Here is a 21414-nt window from a genome sequence, read left to right on the forward strand (position 1 = left end):
AACACATATAACACAGTCAGGATACCAGGTTAAACACATATAACACGGTCAGGATACCAGGTTAAACACATATAACACAGTCAGGATACCAGGTTAAACACATATAACACGGTCGGGATACCAGGTTAAACACATATAACACAGTAGGGATACCAGGTTAAACACATATAACACGGTCAGGATACCAGGTTAAACACATATAACACAGTAGGGATACCAGGTTAATATAACACGGTCAGGATACCAGGTTAAACACATATAACACAGTCAGGATACCAGGTTAAACACATATAACACGGTCAGGATACCAGGTTAAACACATATAACACAGTCAGGATACCAGGTTAAACACATATAACACAGTAGGGATACCAGGTTAAACACATAACACGGTCAGGATACCAGGTTAAACACATATAACACAGTCAGGATACCAGGTTAAACACATATAACACGGTCAGGATACCAGGTTAAACACATATAACACAGTCAGGATACCAGGTTAAACACATATAACACAGTAGGGATACCAGGTTAAACACATATAACACAGTCAGGATACCAGGTTAAACACATAACACAGTAGGGATACCAGGTTAATATAACACGGTCAGGATACCAGGTTAAACACATATAACACAGTCAGGATACCAGGTTAAACACATATAACACAGTCAGGATACCAGGTTAAACACATAACACAGTAGGGATACCAGGTTAATATAACACGGTCAGGATACCAGGTTAAACACATATAACACAGTCAGGATACCAGGTTAAACACATATAACACAGTCAGGATACCAGGTTAAACACATATAACACAGTCAGGATACCAGGTTAAACACATATAACACGGTCAGGATACCAGGTTAAACACATATAACACAGTAGGGATACCAGGTTAAACACATATAACACAGTAGGGATACCAGGTTAATCACATATAACACGGTCAGGATACCAGGTTAAACACATATAACACAGTCAGGATACCAGGTTAATATAACACAGTCAGGATACCAGGTTAATATAACACAGTAGGGATACCAGGTTAAACACATATAACACAGTAGGGATACCAGGTTAATCACATATAACACAGTCAGGATACCAGGTTAAACACATATAACACAGTCAGGATACCAGGTTAAACACATATAACACGGTCAGGATACCAGGTTAAACACATATAACACAGTAGGGATACCAGGTTAAACACATATAACACGGTCAGGATACCAGGTTAAACACATAACACAGTCAGGATACCAGGTTAAACACATATAACATGGTCAGGATACCAGGTTAAACACATATAACACAGTCAGGATACCAGGTTAAACACATATAACACAGTCAGGATACCAGGTTAAACACATATAACACAGTCAGGATACCAGGTTAAACACATATAACACGGTCAGGATACCAGGTTAAACACATATAACACAGTAGGGATACCAGGTTAAACACATAACACAGTAGGGATACCAGGTTAATATAACACGGTCAGGATACCAGGTTAAACACATATAACACGGTCAGGATACCAGGTTAAACACATATAACACAGTAGGGATACCAGGTTAAACACATATAACACAGTAGGGATACCAGGTTAATCACATATAACACAGTAGGGATACCAGGTTAATATAACACAGTCAGGATACCAGGTTAAACACATATAACATGGTCAGGATACCAGGTTAAACACATAACACAGTCAGGATACCAGGTTAATCACATATAACACAGTAGGGATACCAGGTTAAACACATATAACACAGTCAGGATACCAGGTTAAACACATATAACACGGTCAGGATACCAGGTTAAACACATATAACACAGTCAGGATACCAGGTTAAACACATATAACACAGTCAGGATACCAGGTTAAACACATATAACACAGTCAGGATACCAGGTTAAACACATATAACACGGTCAGAATACCAGGTTAAACACATATAACACAGTAGGGATACCAGGTTAAACACATATAACACAGTAGGGATACCAGGTTAAACACATATAACACGGTCAGGATACCAGGTTAAACACATATAACACAGTCAGGATACCAGGTTAAACACATATAACACGGTCAGGATACCAGGTTAAACACATATAACACAGTCAGGATACCAGGTTAAACACATATAACACAGTAGGGATACCAGGTTAAACACATATAACACAGTCAGGATACCAGGTTAAACACATATAACACAGTCAGGATACCAGGTTAAACACATATAACACAGTCAGGATACCAGGTTAAACACATATAACACAGTCAGGATACCAGGTTAAACACATATAACACGGTCAGGATACCAGGTTAAACACATATAACACAGTAGGGATACCAGGTTAAACACATATAACACGGTCAGGATACCAGGTTAAACACATATAACACAGTAGGGATACCAGGTTAAACACATATAACACGGTCAGGATACCAGGTTAAACACATATAACATGGTCAGGATACCAGGTTAATATAACACAGTCAGGATACCAGGTTAAACACATATAACACAGTCAGAATACCAGGTTAAACACATATAACACAGTAGGGATACCAGGTTAAACACATATAACATGGTCAGGATACCAGGTTAATATAACACAGTCAGGATACAAGGTTAAACACATATAACACAGTAGGGATACCAGGTTAAACACATTTAACAGTCAGGATACCAGGTTAAACACATACAACACAGTCAGGATACCAGGTTAATATAACACAGTCAGGATACCAGGTTAAACACATATAACACAGTCAGGACACCAGGGGGGAACACATATAACACAGTCAGGATACCAGGTTAAACACATAACACAGTCAGGATACCAGGTAAAACACATATAACATGGTCAGGATACCAGGTCAAACACATAACACAGTCAGGATACCAGGTTAAACACATATAACATGGTCAGGATACCAGGTTAAACACATATAACACAGTAGGGATACCAGGTTAAACACATATAACACGGTCAGGATACCAGGTTAAACACATATAACACGGTCAGGATACCAGGTTAAACACATATAACACGGTCAGGATACCAGGTTAAACACATATAACACAGTCAGGATACCAGGTTAAACACATATAACACAGTCAGGATACCAGGTTAAACACATATAACACAGTCAGGATACCAGGTTAATATAACACGGTCAGGATACCAGGTTAAACACATATAACACAGTCAGGATACCAGGTTAATATAACACAGTCAGGATACCAGGTTAAACACATATAACACAGTCAGGATACCAGGTTAAACACATATAACACAGTCAGGATACCAGGTTAATATAACACGATCAGGATACCAGGTTAAACACATATAACACAGTCAGGATACCAGGTTAATATAACACGGTCAGGATACCAGGTTAAACACATATAACACAGTCAGGATACCAGGTTAAACACATATAACACAGTCAGGATACCAGGTTAAACACATATAACACAGTAGGGATACCAGGTTAAACACATATAACACAGTAGGGATACCAGGTTAAACACATATAACACGGTCAGGATACCAGGTTAAACACATATAACACAGTCAGGATACCAGGTTAAACACATATAACACGGTCAGGATACCAGGTTAAACACATATAACACAGTCAGGATACCAGGTTAAACACATATAACACAGTCAGGATACCAGGTTAAACACATATAACACGGTCAGGATACCAGGTTAAACACATATAACACGGTCAGGATACCAGGTTAAACACATATAACACGGTCAGGATACCAGGTTAAACACATATAACACAGTCAGGATACCAGGTTAATATAACACAGTCAGGATACAAGGTTAAACACATATAACACAGTAGGGATACCAGGTTAAACACATTTAACACAGTCAGGATACCAGGTTAAACACATATAACACAGTCAGGATACCAGGTTAATATAACACAGTCATGATACCAGGTTAAACACATATAACACAGTCAGGACACCAGGGGGAACACATATAACACAGTCAGGATACCAGGTTAAACACATAACACAGTCAGGATACCAGGTAAAACACATTTAACATGGTCAGGATACCAGGTTAAACACATAACACAGTCAGGATACCAGGTAAAACACATATAACACAGTCAGGATACCAGGTTAAACACATATAACACGGTTAGGATACCAGGTTAAACACATATAACACGGTCAGGATACCAGGTTAAACACATATAACACGGTCAGGATACCAGGTTAAACACATATAACACGGTCAGGATACCAGGTTAAACACATATAACACGGTCAGGATACCAGGTTAAACACATATAACACGGTCAGGATACCAGGTTAAACACATATAACACAGTCAGGATACCAGGTTAAACACATATAACACAGTCAGGATACCAGGTTAAACACATATAACACAGTCAGGATACCAGGTTAATATAACACAGTCAGGAAACCAGGTTAAACACATATAACACAGTCAGGATACCAGGTTAAACACATATAACACAGTCAGGATACCAGGTTAAACACATATAACACAGTCAGGATACCAGGTTAATATAACACGGTCAGGATACCAGGTTAAACACATAGCACAGTCAGGATACCAGGTTAAACACATATAACACAGTCAGGATACCAGGTTAATATAACACGGTCAGGATACCAGGTTAAACACATATAACACAGTCAGGATACCAGGTTAATATAACACAGTCAGGATACCAGGTTAAACACATATAACACAGTCAGGATACCAGGTTAAACACATATAACACAGTCAGGATACCAGGTTAATATAACACGGTCAGGATACCAGGTTAAACACATATAACACAGTCAGGATACCAGGTTAATATAACACGGTCAGGATACCAGGTTAAACACATATAACACAGTCAGGATACCAGGTTAAACACATATAACACAGTCAGGATACCAGGTTAATATAACACGGTCAGGATACCAGGTTAAACACATATAACACAGTCAGGATACCAGGTTAAACACATATAACACGGTCAGGATACCAGGTTAAACACATATAACACAGTCAGGATACCAGGTTAAACACATATAACACAGTCAGGATACCAGGTTAAACACATATAACACAGTCAGGATACCAGGTTAAACACATATAACACAGTCAGGATACCAGGTTAAACACATATAACACAGTCAGGATACCAGGTTAAACACATATAACACGGTCAGGATACCAGGTTAAACACATATAACACAGTAGGGATACCAGGTTAAACACATATAACACGGTCAGGATACCAGGTTAAACACATATAACACAGTAGGGATACCAGGTTAAACACATATAACACGGTCAGGATACCAGGTTAAACACATATAACATGGTCAGGATACCAGGTTAATATAACACAGTCAGGATACCAGGTTAAACACATATAACACAGTCAGAATACCAGGTTAAACACATATAACACAGTAGGGATACCAGGTTAAACACATATAACATGGTCAGGATACCAGGTTAATATAACACAGTCAGGATACAAGGTTAAACACATATAACACAGTAGGGATACCAGGTTAAACACATTTAACACAGTCAGGATACCAGGTTAAACACATACAACACAGTCAGGATACCAGGTTAATATAACACAGTCAGGATACCAGGTTAAACACATATAACACAGTCAGGACACCAGGGGGGAACACATATAACACAGTCAGGATACCAGGTTAAACACATAACACAGTCAGGATACCAGGTAAAACACATATAACATGGTCAGGATACCAGGTCAAACACATAACACAGTCAGGATACCAGGTTAAACACATATAACATGGTCAGGATACCAGGTTAAACACATATAACACAGTAGGGATACCAGGTTAAACACATATAACACGGTCAGGATACCAGGTTAAACACATATAACACGGTCAGGATACCAGGTTAAACACATATAACACGGTCAGGATACCAGGTTAAACACATATAACACAGTCAGGATACCAGGTTAAACACATATAACACAGTCAGGATACCAGGTTAAACACATATAACACAGTCAGGATACCAGGTTAATATAACACGGTCAGGATACCAGGTTAAACACATATAACACAGTCAGGATACCAGGTTAATATAACACAGTCAGGATACCAGGTTAAACACATATAACACAGTCAGGATACCAGGTTAAACACATATAACACAGTCAGGATACCAGGTTAAACACATATAACACGGTCAGGATACCAGGTTAAACACATATAACACGGTCAGGATACCAGGTTAAACACATATAACACGGTCAGGATACCAGGTTAAACACATATAACACAGTCAGGATACCAGGTTAATATAACACAGTCAGGATACAAGGTTAAACACATATAACACAGTAGGGATACCAGGTTAAACACATTTAACACAGTCAGGATACCAGGTTAAACACATATAACACAGTCAGGATACCAGGTTAATATAACACAGTCATGATACCAGGTTAAACACATATAACACAGTCAGGACACCAGGGGGGAACACATATAACACAGTCAGGATACCAGGTTAAACACATAACACAGTCAGGATACCAGGTAAAACACATTTAACATGGTCAGGATACCAGGTTAAACACATAACACAGTCAGGATACCAGGTAAAACACATATAACACAGTCAGGATACCAGGTTAAACACATATAACACGGTTAGGATACCAGGTTAAACACATATAACACGGTCAGGATACCAGGTTAAACACATATAACACGGTCAGGATACCAGGTTAAACACATATAACACGGTCAGGATACCAGGTTAAACACATATAACACGGTCAGGATACCAGGTTAAACACATATAACACGGTCAGGATACCAGGTTAAACACATATAACACAGTCAGGATACCAGGTTAAACACATATAACACAGTCAGGATACCAGGTTAAACACATATAACACAGTCAGGATACCAGGTTAATATAACACAGTCAGGAAACCAGGTTAAACACATATAACACAGTCAGGATACCAGGTTAAACACATATAACACAGTCAGGATACCAGGTTAAACACATATAACACAGTCAGGATACCAGGTTAATATAACACGGTCAGGATACCAGGTTAAACACATAGCACAGTCAGGATACCAGGTTAAACACATATAACACAGTCAGGATACCAGGTTAATATAACACGGTCAGGATACCAGGTTAAACACATATAACACAGTCAGGATACCAGGTTAATATAACACAGTCAGGATACCAGGTTAAACACATATAACACAGTCAGGATACCAGGTTAAACACATATAACACAGTCAGGATACCAGGTTAATATAACACGGTCAGGATACCAGGTTAAACACATATAACACAGTCAGGATACCAGGTTAATATAACACGGTCAGGATACCAGGTTAAACACATATAACACAGTCAGGATACCAGGTTAAACACATATAACACAGTCAGGATACCAGGTTAATATAACACGGTCAGGATACCAGGTTAAACACATATAACACAGTCAGGATACCAGGTTAAACACATATAACACGGTCAGGATACCAGGTTAAACACATATAACACAGTCAGGATACCAGGTTAAACACATATAACACAGTCAGGATACCAGGTTAAACACATATAACACAGTCAGGATACCAGGTTAAACACATATAACACAGTCAGGATACCAGGTTAAACACATATAACACAGTCAGGATACCAGGTTAAACACATATAACACGGTCAGGATACCAGGTTAAACACATATAACACAGTAGGGATACCAGGTTAAACACATATAACACGGTCAGGATACCAGGTTAAACACATATAACACAGTAGGGATACCAGGTTAAACACATATAACACGGTCAGGATACCAGGTTAAACACATATAACATGGTCAGGATACCAGGTTAATATAACACAGTCAGGATACCAGGTTAAACACATATAACACAGTCAGAATACCAGGTTAAACACATATAACACAGTAGGGATACCAGGTTAAACACATATAACATGGTCAGGATACCAGGTTAATATAACACAGTCAGGATACAAGGTTAAACACATATAACACAGTAGGGATACCAGGTTAAACACATTTAACACAGTCAGGATACCAGGTTAAACACATACAACACAGTCAGGATACCAGGTTAATATAACACAGTCAGGATACCAGGTTAAACACATATAACACAGTCAGGACACCAGGGGGAACACATATAACACAGTCAGGATACCAGGTTAAACACATAACACAGTCAGGATACCAGGTAAAACACATATAACATGGTCAGGATACCAGGTCAAACACATAACACAGTCAGGATACCAGGTTAAACACATATAACATGGTCAGGATACCAGGTTAAACACATATAACACAGTAGGGATACCAGGTTAAACACATATAACACGGTCAGGATACCAGGTTAAACACATATAACACGGTCAGGATACCAGGTTAAACACATATAACACGGTCAGGATACCAGGTTAAACACATATAACACAGTCAGGATACCAGGTTAAACACATATAACACAGTCAGGATACCAGGTTAAACACATATAACACAGTCAGGATACCAGGTTAATATAACACGGTCAGGATACCAGGTTAAACACATATAACACAGTCAGGATACCAGGTTAATATAACACAGTCAGGATACCAGGTTAAACACATATAACACAGTCAGGATACCAGGTTAAACACATATAACACAGTCAGGATACCAGGTTAATATAACACGGTCAGGATACCAGGTTAAACACATATAACACAGTCAGGATACCAGGTTAATATAACACGGTCAGGATACCAGGTTAAACACATATAACACAGTCAGGATACCAGGTTAAACACATATAACACAGTCAGGATACCAGGTTAAACACATATAACACAGTAGGGATACCAGGTTAAACACATATAACACAGTAGGGATACCAGGTTAAACACATATAACACGGTCAGGATACCAGGTTAAACACATATAACACAGTCAGGATACCAGGTTAAACACATATAACACGGTCAGGATACCAGGTTAAACACATATAACACAGTCAGGATACCAGGTTAAACACATATAACACAGTCAGGATACCAGGTTAAACACATATAACACGGTCAGGATACCAGGTTAAACACATATAACACGGTCAGGATACCAGGTTAAACACATATAACACGGTCAGGATACCAGGTTAAACACATATAACACAGTCAGGATACCAGGTTAATATAACACAGTCAGGATACAAGGTTAAACACATATAACACAGTAGGGATACCAGGTTAAACACATTTAACACAGTCAGGATACCAGGTTAAACACATATAACACAGTCAGGATACCAGGTTAATATAACACAGTCATGATACCAGGTTAAACACATATAACACAGTCAGGACACCAGGGGGGAACACATATAACACAGTCAGGATACCAGGTTAAACACATAACAGTCAGGATACCAGGTAAAACACATTTAACATGGTCAGGATACCAGGTTAAACACATAACACAGTCAGGATACCAGGTAAAACACATATAACACAGTCAGGATACCAGGTTAAACACATATAACACGGTTAGGATACCAGGTTAAACACATATAACACGGTCAGGATACCAGGTTAAACACATATAACACGGTCAGGATACCAGGTTAAACACATATAACACGGTCAGGATACCAGGTTAAACACATATAACACGGTCAGGATACCAGGTTAAACACATATAACACGGTCAGGATACCAGGTTAAACACATATAACACAGTCAGGATACCAGGTTAAACACATATAACACAGTCAGGATACCAGGTTAAACACATATAACACAGTCAGGATACCAGGTTAATATAACACAGTCAGGAAACCAGGTTAAACACATATAACACAGTCAGGATACCAGGTTAAACACATATAACACAGTCAGGATACCAGGTTAAACACATATAACACAGTCAGGATACCAGGTTAATATAACACGGTCAGGATACCAGGTTAAACACATAGCACAGTCAGGATACCAGGTTAAACACATATAACACAGTCAGGATACCAGGTTAATATAACACGGTCAGGATACCAGGTTAAACACATATAACACAGTCAGGATACCAGGTTAATATAACACAGTCAGGATACCAGGTTAAACACATATAACACAGTCAGGATACCAGGTTAAACACATATAACACAGTCAGGATACCAGGTTAATATAACACGGTCAGGATACCAGGTTAAACACATATAACACAGTCAGGATACCAGGTTAATATAACACGGTCAGGATACCAGGTTAAACACATATAACACAGTCAGGATACCAGGTTAAACACATATAACACAGTCAGGATACCAGGTTAATATAACACGGTCAGGATACCAGGTTAAACACATATAACACAGTCAGGATACCAGGTTAAACACATATAACACGGTCAGGATACCAGGTTAAACACATATAACACAGTCAGGATACCAGGTTAAACACATATAACACAGTCAGGATACCAGGTTAAACACATATAACACAGTCAGGATACCAGGTTAAACACATATAACACAGTCAGGATACCAGGTTAAACACATATAACACAGTCAGGATACCAGGTTAAACACATATAACACAGTCAGGATACCAGGTTAAACACATATAACACAGTCAGGATACCAGGTTAAACACATATAACACAGTCAGGATACCAGGTTAAACACATATAACACAGTCAGGATACCAGGTTAAACACATATAACACAGTAGGGATACCAGGTTAAACACATATAACACAGTCAGGATACCAGGTTAAACACATATAACACAGTCAGGATACCAGGTTAAACACATATAACACAGTCAGGATACCAGGTTAAACACATATAACACAGTCAGGATACCAGGTTAAACACATATAACACGGTCAGGATACCAGGTTAAACACATATAACACAGTAGGGATACCAGGTTAAACACATATAACACGGTCAGGATACCAGGTTAAACACATATAACACAGTAGGGATACCAGGTTAAACACATATAACACGGTCAGGATACCAGGTTAAACACATATAACATGGTCAGGATACCAGGTTAATATAACACAGTCAGGATACCAGGTTAAACACATATAACACAGTCAGAATACCAGGTTAAACACATATAACACAGTAGGGATACCAGGTTAAACACATATAACATGGTCAGGATACCAGGTTAATATAACACAGTCAGGATACAAGGTTAAACACATATAACACAGTAGGGATACCAGGTTAAACACATTTAACACAGTCAGGATACCAGGTTAAACACATATAACACAGTCAGGATACCAGGTTAATATAACACAGTCAGGATACCAGGTTAAACACATATAACACAGTCAGGACACCAGGGGGGAACACATATAACACAGTCAGGATACCAGGTTAAACACATAACACAGTCAGGATACCAGGTAAAACACATATAACATGGTCAGGATACCAGGTTAAACACATAACACAGTCAGGATACCAGGTTAAACACATATAACATGGTCAGGATACCAGGTTAAACACATATAACACAGTAGGGATACCAGGTTAAACACATATAACACGGTCAGGATACCAGGTTAAACACATATAACACGGTCAGGATACCAGGTTAAACACATATAACACGGTCAGGATACCAGGTTAAACACATATAACACAGTCAGGATACCAGGTTAAACACATATAACACAGTCAGGATACCAGGTTAAACACATATAACACAGTCAGGATACCAGGTTAATATAACACGGTCAGGATACCAGGTTAAACACATATAACACAGTCAGGATACCAGGTTAATATAACACAGTCAGGATACCAGGTTAAACACATATAACACAGTCAGGATACCAGGTTAAACACATATAACACAGTCAGGATACCAGGTTAATATAACACGGTCAGGATACCAGGTTAAACACATATAACACAGTCAGGATACCAGGTTAATATAACACGGTCAGGATACCAGGTTAAACACATATAACACAGTCAGGATACCAGGTTAAACACATATAACACAGTCAGGATACCAGGTTAAACACATATAACACAGTAGGGATACCAGGTTAAACACATATAACACAGTAGGGATACCAGGTTAAACACATATAACACGGTCAGGATACCAGGTTAAACACATATAACACAGTCAGGATACCAGGTTAAACACATATAACACGGTCAGGATACCAGGTTAAACACATATAACACAGTCAGGATACCAGGTTAAACACATATAACACAGTCAGGATACCAGGTTAAACACATATAACACGGTCAGGATACCAGGTTAAACACATATAACACGGTCAGGATACCAGGTTAAACACATATAACACGGTCAGGATACCAGGTTAAACACATATAACACAGTCAGGATACCAGGTTAATATAACACAGTCAGGATACAAGGTTAAACACATATAACACAGTAGGGATACCAGGTTAAACACATTTAACACAGTCAGGATACCAGGTTAAACACATATAACACAGTCAGGATACCAGGTTAATATAACACAGTCAGGATACCAGGTTAAACACATATAACACAGTCAGGACACCAGGGGGGAACACATATAACACAGTCAGGATACCAGGTTAAACACATAACACAGTCAGGATACCAGGTAAAACACATTTAACATGGTCAGGATACCAGGTTAAACACATAACACAGTCAGGATACCAGGTAAAACACATATAACACAGTCAGGATACCAGGTTAAACACATATAACACGGTTAGGATACCAGGTTAAACACATATAACACGGTCAGGATACCAGGTTAAACACATATAACACGGTCAGGATACCAGGTTAAACACATATAACACGGTCAGGATACCAGGTTAAACACATATAACACGGTCAGGATACCAGGTTAAACACATATAACACGGTCAGGATACCAGGTTAAACACATATAACACAGTCAGGATACCAGGTTAAACACATATAACACAGTCAGGATACCAGGTTAAACACATATAACACAGTCAGGATACCAGGTTAATATAACACAGTCAGGAAACCAGGTTAAACACATATAACACAGTCAGGATACCAGGTTAAACACATATAACACAGTCAGGATACCAGGTTAAACACATATAACACAGTCAGGATACCAGGTTAATATAACACGGTCAGGATACCAGGTTAAACACATAGCACAGTCAGGATACCAGGTTAAACACATATAACACAGTCAGGATACCAGGTTAATATAACACGGTCAGGATACCAGGTTAAACACATATAACACAGTCAGGATACCAGGTTAATATAACACAGTCAGGATACCAGGTTAAACACATATAACACAGTCAGGATACCAGGTTAAACACATATAACACAGTCAGGATACCAGGTTAATATAACACGGTCAGGATACCAGGTTAAACACATATAACACAGTCAGGATACCAGGTTAATATAACACGGTCAGGATACCAGGTTAAACACATATAACACAGTCAGGATACCAGGTTAAACACATATAACACAGTCAGGATACCAGGTTAATATAACACGGTCAGGATACCAGGTTAAACACGGATACCAGGGGGGGGGGCATATAACACAGTAGGGTTACCAGGGGGGGAGGGGGCATATAACACAGTAGGGATACTAGGGGGAACACATCTAACACAGTAGGGATACCAGGGGGGGACCTATAACACAGTAGGGATACCAGGGGGGGACATATAACACAGTAGGGATACCGGGGGGAACACATATAACACAGTAGGGATACCAGGGGGGGGGGCATATAACACAGTAGGGATACCGGGGGGAACACATATAACACAGTCGGGATACCAGGTTAAACACATATAACACAGTCAGGATACCAGGTTAAACACATATAACACAGTCAGGATACCAGGTTAAACACATATAACACAGTCAGGATACCAGGTTAATATAACACAGTCAGGATACCAGGTTAAACACATATAACACGGTCGGGATACCAGGTTAAACACATATAACACAGTCTGGATACCAGGTTAAACACATATAACATGGTCAGGATACCAGGTTAAACACATATAACACAGTCAGGATACAAGGTTAAACACATATAACACAGTAGGGATACCAGGTTAAACACATATAACACAGTCAGGATACCAGGTTAATATAACACAGTCAGGATACCAGGTTAAACACATATAACACAGTCAGGATACCAGGTTAATATAACACAGTCAGGATACCAGGTTAATATAACACAGTCAGGATACCAGGTTAAACACATATAACACAGTCAGGATACCAGGTTAATATAACACGGTCAGGATACCAGGTTAAACACGGATACCAGGGGGGGGCATATAACACAGTAGGGTTACCAGGGGGGAGGGGGCATATAACACAGTAGGGATACTAGGGGGAACACATCTAACACAGTAGGGATACCAGGGGGGACATATAACACAGTAGGGATACCGGGGGAACACATATAACACAGTAGGGATACCAGGGGGGGCATATAACACAGTAGGGATACCGGGGGGAACACATATAACACAGTAGGGATACCAGGGGGGGTAACATATAACACAGTAGGGATACCAGGGGGAACACATATAACACAGTAGGGATTCCAGGGGGGGACACATATAACACAGTAGGGATACCAGGGGGGGGACATATAACACAGTAGGGATACCAGGGGGGAACACATATAACACAGTAGGGATACCAGGGGGGGGACATATAACACAGTAGGGATACCAGGGGGAACACATATAACACAGTAGGGATACCAGGGGGGAACACATATAACACAGTAGGGATACCAGGGGGAACACATATAACACAGTAGGGATACCAGGGGGGGACATATAACACAGTAGGGATACCAGGGGGGAACACATATAACACAGTAGGGATACCAGGGGGAACACATATAACACAGTAGGGATACCAGGGGGGAACACATATAACACAGTAGGGATACCAGGGGGGACATATAACACAGTAGGGATACCAGGGGGACATATAACACAGTAGGGATACCAGGGGGTGACATATAACACAGTAGGGATACCAGGGGGGGGCATAAAACACAGTAGGGATACCAGGGGGGGTGACATATAACACAGTAGGGATACCAGGGGGGGTGACATATAACACAGTAGGGATACCAGGGGGGGGGGGCATATAACACAGTTGGGATACCAGGTTAAACACATATAACACAGTCAGGATACCAGGTTAAACACATATAACACAGTCAGGATACCAGGTTAAACACATATAACACAGTAGGGATACCAGGGGGGGCATAAAACACAGTAGGGATACCAGGGGGGGGTCATATAACACAGTAGGGATACCAGCGGGGTATATAACACAGTAGGGATACCAGGGGGAACACATATACCACAGTAGGAATACCAGGGGGAACACATATAACACAATAGGGTTACCAGGGGGAACACATATAACACAGTTGGGATACCAGAGGGAACACATATAACACAGTTGGGATACCAGGGGGAACACATATAACACTGTTGGGATACCAGGGGGAACACATATAACACAGTAGGGATACCGGGGGGGGGGCATATACCAGAGCAGGGATACCAGGGGGGACATATAACACAGTAGGGATACCAGGGGAGGGACATATAACACAGTAGGGATACCAGGGGGGGACACATATAACACAGTAGGGATACCAGGGGGGGTCATATAACACAGTAGGGATACCAGGAGGGGTGACATATAACACAGTAGGGATACCAGGGGGAACACATATAACACAGTCAGGATACCAGGTTAAACACATATAACACAGTCAGGATACCAGGTTAAACACATATAACACAGTCAGGATACCAGGTTAAACACATATAACACAGTCAGGATACCAGGTTAAACACATATAACACAGTAGGGATACCAGGGGGGGCATAAAACACAGTAGGGATACCAGGGGGGGTCATATAACACAGTAGGGATACCAGCGGGGTATATAACACAGTAGGGATACCAGGGGGAACACATATACCACAGTAGGAATACCAGGGGGAACACATATAACACAATAGGGTTACCAGGGGGAACACATATAACACAGTTGGGATACCAGGGGGAACACATATAACACTGTTGGGATACCAGGGGGAACACATATAACACAGTAGGGATACCAGGGGGAACACATTTAACATAGTAGGGATACCAGGGGGAACACTGGTACACTCTTACCAGTTGACGTGGTTCCTCTCTACGCTCCTACCAGGTGACGTGGATCCTTTCTACGCTCCTACCAGGTGACGTGGATCCTCTCTACGCTCCTACCAGGTGACGTGGATCCTCTCTACGCTCCTACCAGGTGACGTGGATCCTCTCTACGGTTCTACCAGGTGACGTGGATCCTCTCTACGCTCCTACCAGGTGACGTGGATCCTCTCTACGCTCCTACCAGGTGACGTGGATCCTCTCTACACTCCTACCAGGTGACGTGGATCCTCTCTACGTTCCTACCAGGTGACGTGGATCCTCTCTAAGCTTCTACCAGGTGACGTGGATCCTCTCTACGGTCCTACCAGGTGACGTGGATCCTCTCTACGTTCCTACCAGGTGACGTGGATCCTCTCTACGTTCCTACCAGTTGACGTGGATCCTCTCTACGTTCCTACCAGGTGACGTGGATCCTCTCTACGCTCCTACCAGGTGACGTGGATCCTCTCTACGCTCCTACCAGGTGATGTGGATCCTCTCTACGCTCCTACCAAGTGACATGGACCCTCTCTACGCTCCTACCAGGTGACATGGACCCTCTTTACGCTCCTACCAGGTGACGTGGATCCTCTCTACATTCCTACCAGGTGACGTGGATCCTCTCTAAGCTCCTACCAGGTGACGTGGATCCTCTCTACGTTCCTACCAGGTGACGTGGATCCTCTCTACGTTCCTACCAGGTGATGTGGATCCTCTCTAAGCTCCTACCAGGTGACGTGGATCCTCTCTACGCTCCTACCAGGTGACGTGGATCCTCTCTACGTTCCTACCAGGTGACGTGGACCCTCTCTACACTCCTACCAGGTGACGTGGACCCTCTCTACGCTCCTACCAGGTGACGTGGATCCTCTACATTCCTACCAGGTGACGTGGAGAGGATCTATGTCTGCACCACGTACTCTCACTACTAGTGTCCCCCAGGGCTCGGTTCTAGGCCCTCTCCTCTTCTCTCTATAGACCAAGTCACTGGTCATATCCTCACATGGTCTCTCCTATCACTGCTATGAGGATGGACCTCTCCCTCTTCTCTCTATAGACCAAGTCACTCAGCTCTGTCATATCCTCACATGGTCCCTCCTATCACTGCTATGAGGATGGACCTCTCCCTCTTCTCTCTATAGACCAAGTCACTCAGCTCTGTCATATCCTCACATGGTCTCTCCTATCACTGCTATGAGGATGGACCTCTCCTCTTCTCTCTATAGACCAAGTCACTCAGCTCTGTCATATCCTCACATGGTCTCTCCTATCACTGCTATGAGGATGGACCTCTCCTCTTCTCTCTATAGACCAAGTCACTCAGCTCTGTCATATCCTCACATGGTCTCTCCTATCACTGCTATGAGGATGGACCTCTCCTCTTCTCTCTATAGACCAAGTCACTCAGCTCTGTCATATCCTCACATGGTCTCTCCTATCACTGCTATGAGGATGGACCTCTCCTCTTCTCTCTATAGACCAAGTCACTCAGCTCTGTCATATCCTCACATGGTCCCTCCTATCACTGCTATGAGGATGGACCTCTCCCTCTTCTCTCTATAGACCAAGTCACTCAGCTCTGTCATATCCTCACATGGTCTCTCCTATCACTGCTATGAGGATGGACCTCTCCTCTTCTCTCTATAGACCAAGTCACTCAGCTCTGTCATATCCTCACATGGTCTCTCCTATCACTGCTATGAGGATGGACCTCTCCTCTCTATAGACCAAGTCACACAGCTCATATCACTGCTGTGAAAATGGTTGGTTGGTTGTTGCTTACCTACGGAACAGCAAGAGGAACTGTCCCTCCCTACCTTCAGGCTATGGTCAAACCCTACACCCCAACCCGAGCACTCCGTTCTGCCACCTCAGTTCTCTTGGCCCTCCCACCCCTACTTTATTAAGAAAAAGTGTACTTACTATGCCTCTGATATGTGGTTGTCCCACCCAGCTATCTTAAAACGAATGCACTAACTGTAAGTCACTCTAGATAAGAGTGTCTGCTAAATTACTATATGATTATGATTATATATATACACACATATGATTATATATTACACAGCAGACTCCAGGGGGAACAAAGATTATATATATATACAGCAGAGACTCCAGGGGGAATAAAGATTATATATATACACAGTAGAGACTCCAGGGGGAACAAAGATTATATATATACACAGTAGAGACTCCAGAGGGAACAAAGATTATATATATACACAGTAGAGACTCCAGGGGGAACAAAGATTATATATATACACAGTAGAGACTCCAGGGGGAACAAAGATTATATATATACACAGTAGAGACTCCAGGGGGAACAAAGATTATATATATACACAGTAGAGACTCCAGGGGGAACAAAGATTATATATATATATACAGCAGAGACTCCAGGGGGAACAAAGATTATATATATATATACAGCAGAGACTCCAGAGGTAAACAAAGATTATATATATACACAGTAGAGACTCCAGAGGGAACAAAGATTATATATATACACAGGAGACTCCAGGGGGAACAAAGATTATATATATATATATATATATACAGCAGAGTCTCCAGGGGGAACAAAGATTATATATATATATATATATACAGCAGAGTCTCCAGGGGGAACAAAGATTATATATATCTATACACAGTAGAGACTCCAGAGGGAACAAAGGTTATATATATATATACAGTAGAGACTCTAGGGGGAACAGAGATTATATATATACACAGTAGAGACTCCAGGGGGAAGAAATATGACACTGTTTTTGTCACACAGCAGTAGAAACCAAGGAAAAGAGACACAGTGCTACATATGGTGGAGAATGCAGCCAGAAGTTGTAGTGTATATTGTACCATATTGTTGTCTGAATGGGAGAGATACCCAGTAGGCTATGCTTGCATGTGTGTTAAACATGTTTTGACACAGGGATCACTTCCATATACTTCGAATGATCAAGACATCGCAGTACAATGCCACATTACTGTATTAAAGATATGGTCAGGGTTGGGATCTATTCCATTTCAATTCCAGTCAATATTAGGAAGTACACTGAAATTCCTATTCCAATTCTATTCAACACTTTTTCAATTGGGAACATTTGGAATTAGGTCTTCTTTTGGAATTGACTGGAATTGATGTAGAATTGACACCAACTCTGGACATATTACTAGGTAACAGGTACTGACTTGTGTCGATGAAGACAGCGTCCACATAGACTTTGGTGCAGAAGGATCCTAATATGAAGCCACAGGCTGGGCCAAACACCAGCGTGGAAAATACTATACCTAAAGAGAAACACAGACAGGAAACTTTAATAGTAACATCCACAACGTCAAAAAAACACTTCTCATTGTTAAGGACACGTTTAGACAGATTTATACGAAGGCAAATGTAACCTTTCATAACTTTCCAGTGAAGTCAGAAAAATATACCTTCCCTCTTTTTATACAATTGGACGACTATATGCTGCAATATGTCACTTTTAGGAGCGACCCGGCCAAATGCACAGAACTGGGAGTTATAGATCCGTCATTCGCATTGAAAGCAAGTCTAAGAAGCGGTAGATCTGTTCTATGTGCTCTATTTCTATGCTTCCTGTTCTGAAGTGTAGTTATTGTATCTTTTACTTGTGGTTTTGGACACCAGCTTCAAACAGATGAAAATACAACATTCTTGGTTCTGGAGAATATCACAGCGATTTAGATTGTACAGTGATTCTCTACACTAGGCCTGCTTGTTTTGTCACATGAACTGAAAATAGATGAACTATTAGAATTTTAGCAACCAGGAAATGGCAGAGTGATTTCTACAGAGCATCTTTAAAAGTTAGTTATTTTAAGAAATATAAATATTTTCAGTTCTAAGCCACAAGAGGGCGGCAGTACTCTGCACATATCTCTCTGACCAGAACCCTTAACACGTTGCCACTACCCTGCATATCTCTCTGACCAGAACCCTTAACACGTTGTCACTACCCTGCATATCTCTCTGACCGGGACCCTTAACACGTTGCCACTACCCTGCATATCTCTCTGACCGGGACCCTTAACACGTTGCCACTACCCTGCATATCTCTCTGACCGGGACCCTTAACACGTTGCCACTACCCTGCATATCTCTCTGACCAGGACCCTTAACACGTTGCCACTACCCTGCATATCTCTCTGACCAGAACCCTTAACACGTTGCCACTACCCTGCATATCTCTCTGACCGGGACCCTTAACACGTTGCCACTACCCTGCATATCTCTCTGACCGGGACCCTTAACACGTTGCCACTACCCTGCATATCTCTCTGACCGGGACCCTTAACACGTTGCCACTACCCTGCATATCTCTCTGACCAGGACCCTTAACACGTTGCCACTACCCTGCATATCTCTCTGACCGGGACCCTTAACACGTTGCCACTACCCTGCATATCTCTCTGACCGGGACCCTTAACACGTTGCCACTATCCTGCATATCTCTCTGACCAGAACCCTTAACACGTTGCCACTACCCTGCATATCTCTCTGACCGGGACCCTTAACACGTTGCCACTACCCTGCATATCTCTCTGACCGGGATCCTGCCTTGAACACGTTGCCACTATCCTGCATATCTCTCTGACCGGGACCCTTAACACGTTGCCACTACCCTGCATATCTCTCTGACCGGGACCCTTAACACGTTGCCACTACCCTGCATATCTCTCTGACCGGGACCCTTAACACGATCTCTGACCACTACCCTGCATATCTCTCTGACCGGGACCCTTAACACGTTGCCACTACCCTGCAGATCTCTCTGACCAGAACCATTAACACGTTGCCACTACCCTGCATATCTCTCTGACCGGGACCCTTAACACGTTGCCACTACCCTGCATATCTCTCTGATCAGGACCCTTAACACGTTGCCACTACCCTGCATATCTCTCTGACCGGGACCCTTAACACGTTGCCACTACCCTGCATATCTCTCTGACCAGGACCCTTAACACGTTGCCACTACCCTGCATATCTCTCTGACCGGGACCCTTAACACGTTGCCA

The 21414-nt window shown here is 41.5% G+C and overlaps 1 protein-coding gene across 1 annotated transcript in view; it reads right to left on the reverse strand.

Moving 5' to 3' along the window:
• Positions 1-21414, reverse strand: part of LOC135552116 (solute carrier organic anion transporter family member 3A1-like) — a 48806-nt gene that overhangs the window by 24548 nt on the left and 2844 nt on the right. The window contains exon 2 of the mRNA XM_064983536.1: positions 19564-19662. Within this exon, the coding sequence (XP_064839608.1) occupies positions 19564-19662 (99 nt within the window). The remainder of the gene's footprint in view (positions 1-19563; positions 19663-21414) is intronic.

This window comes from Oncorhynchus masou, chromosome 2 (assembly GCF_036934945.1).
Source record: "Oncorhynchus masou masou isolate Uvic2021 chromosome 2, UVic_Omas_1.1, whole genome shotgun sequence".
Taxonomy (NCBI): Eukaryota; Metazoa; Chordata; class Actinopteri; order Salmoniformes; family Salmonidae; genus Oncorhynchus; species Oncorhynchus masou.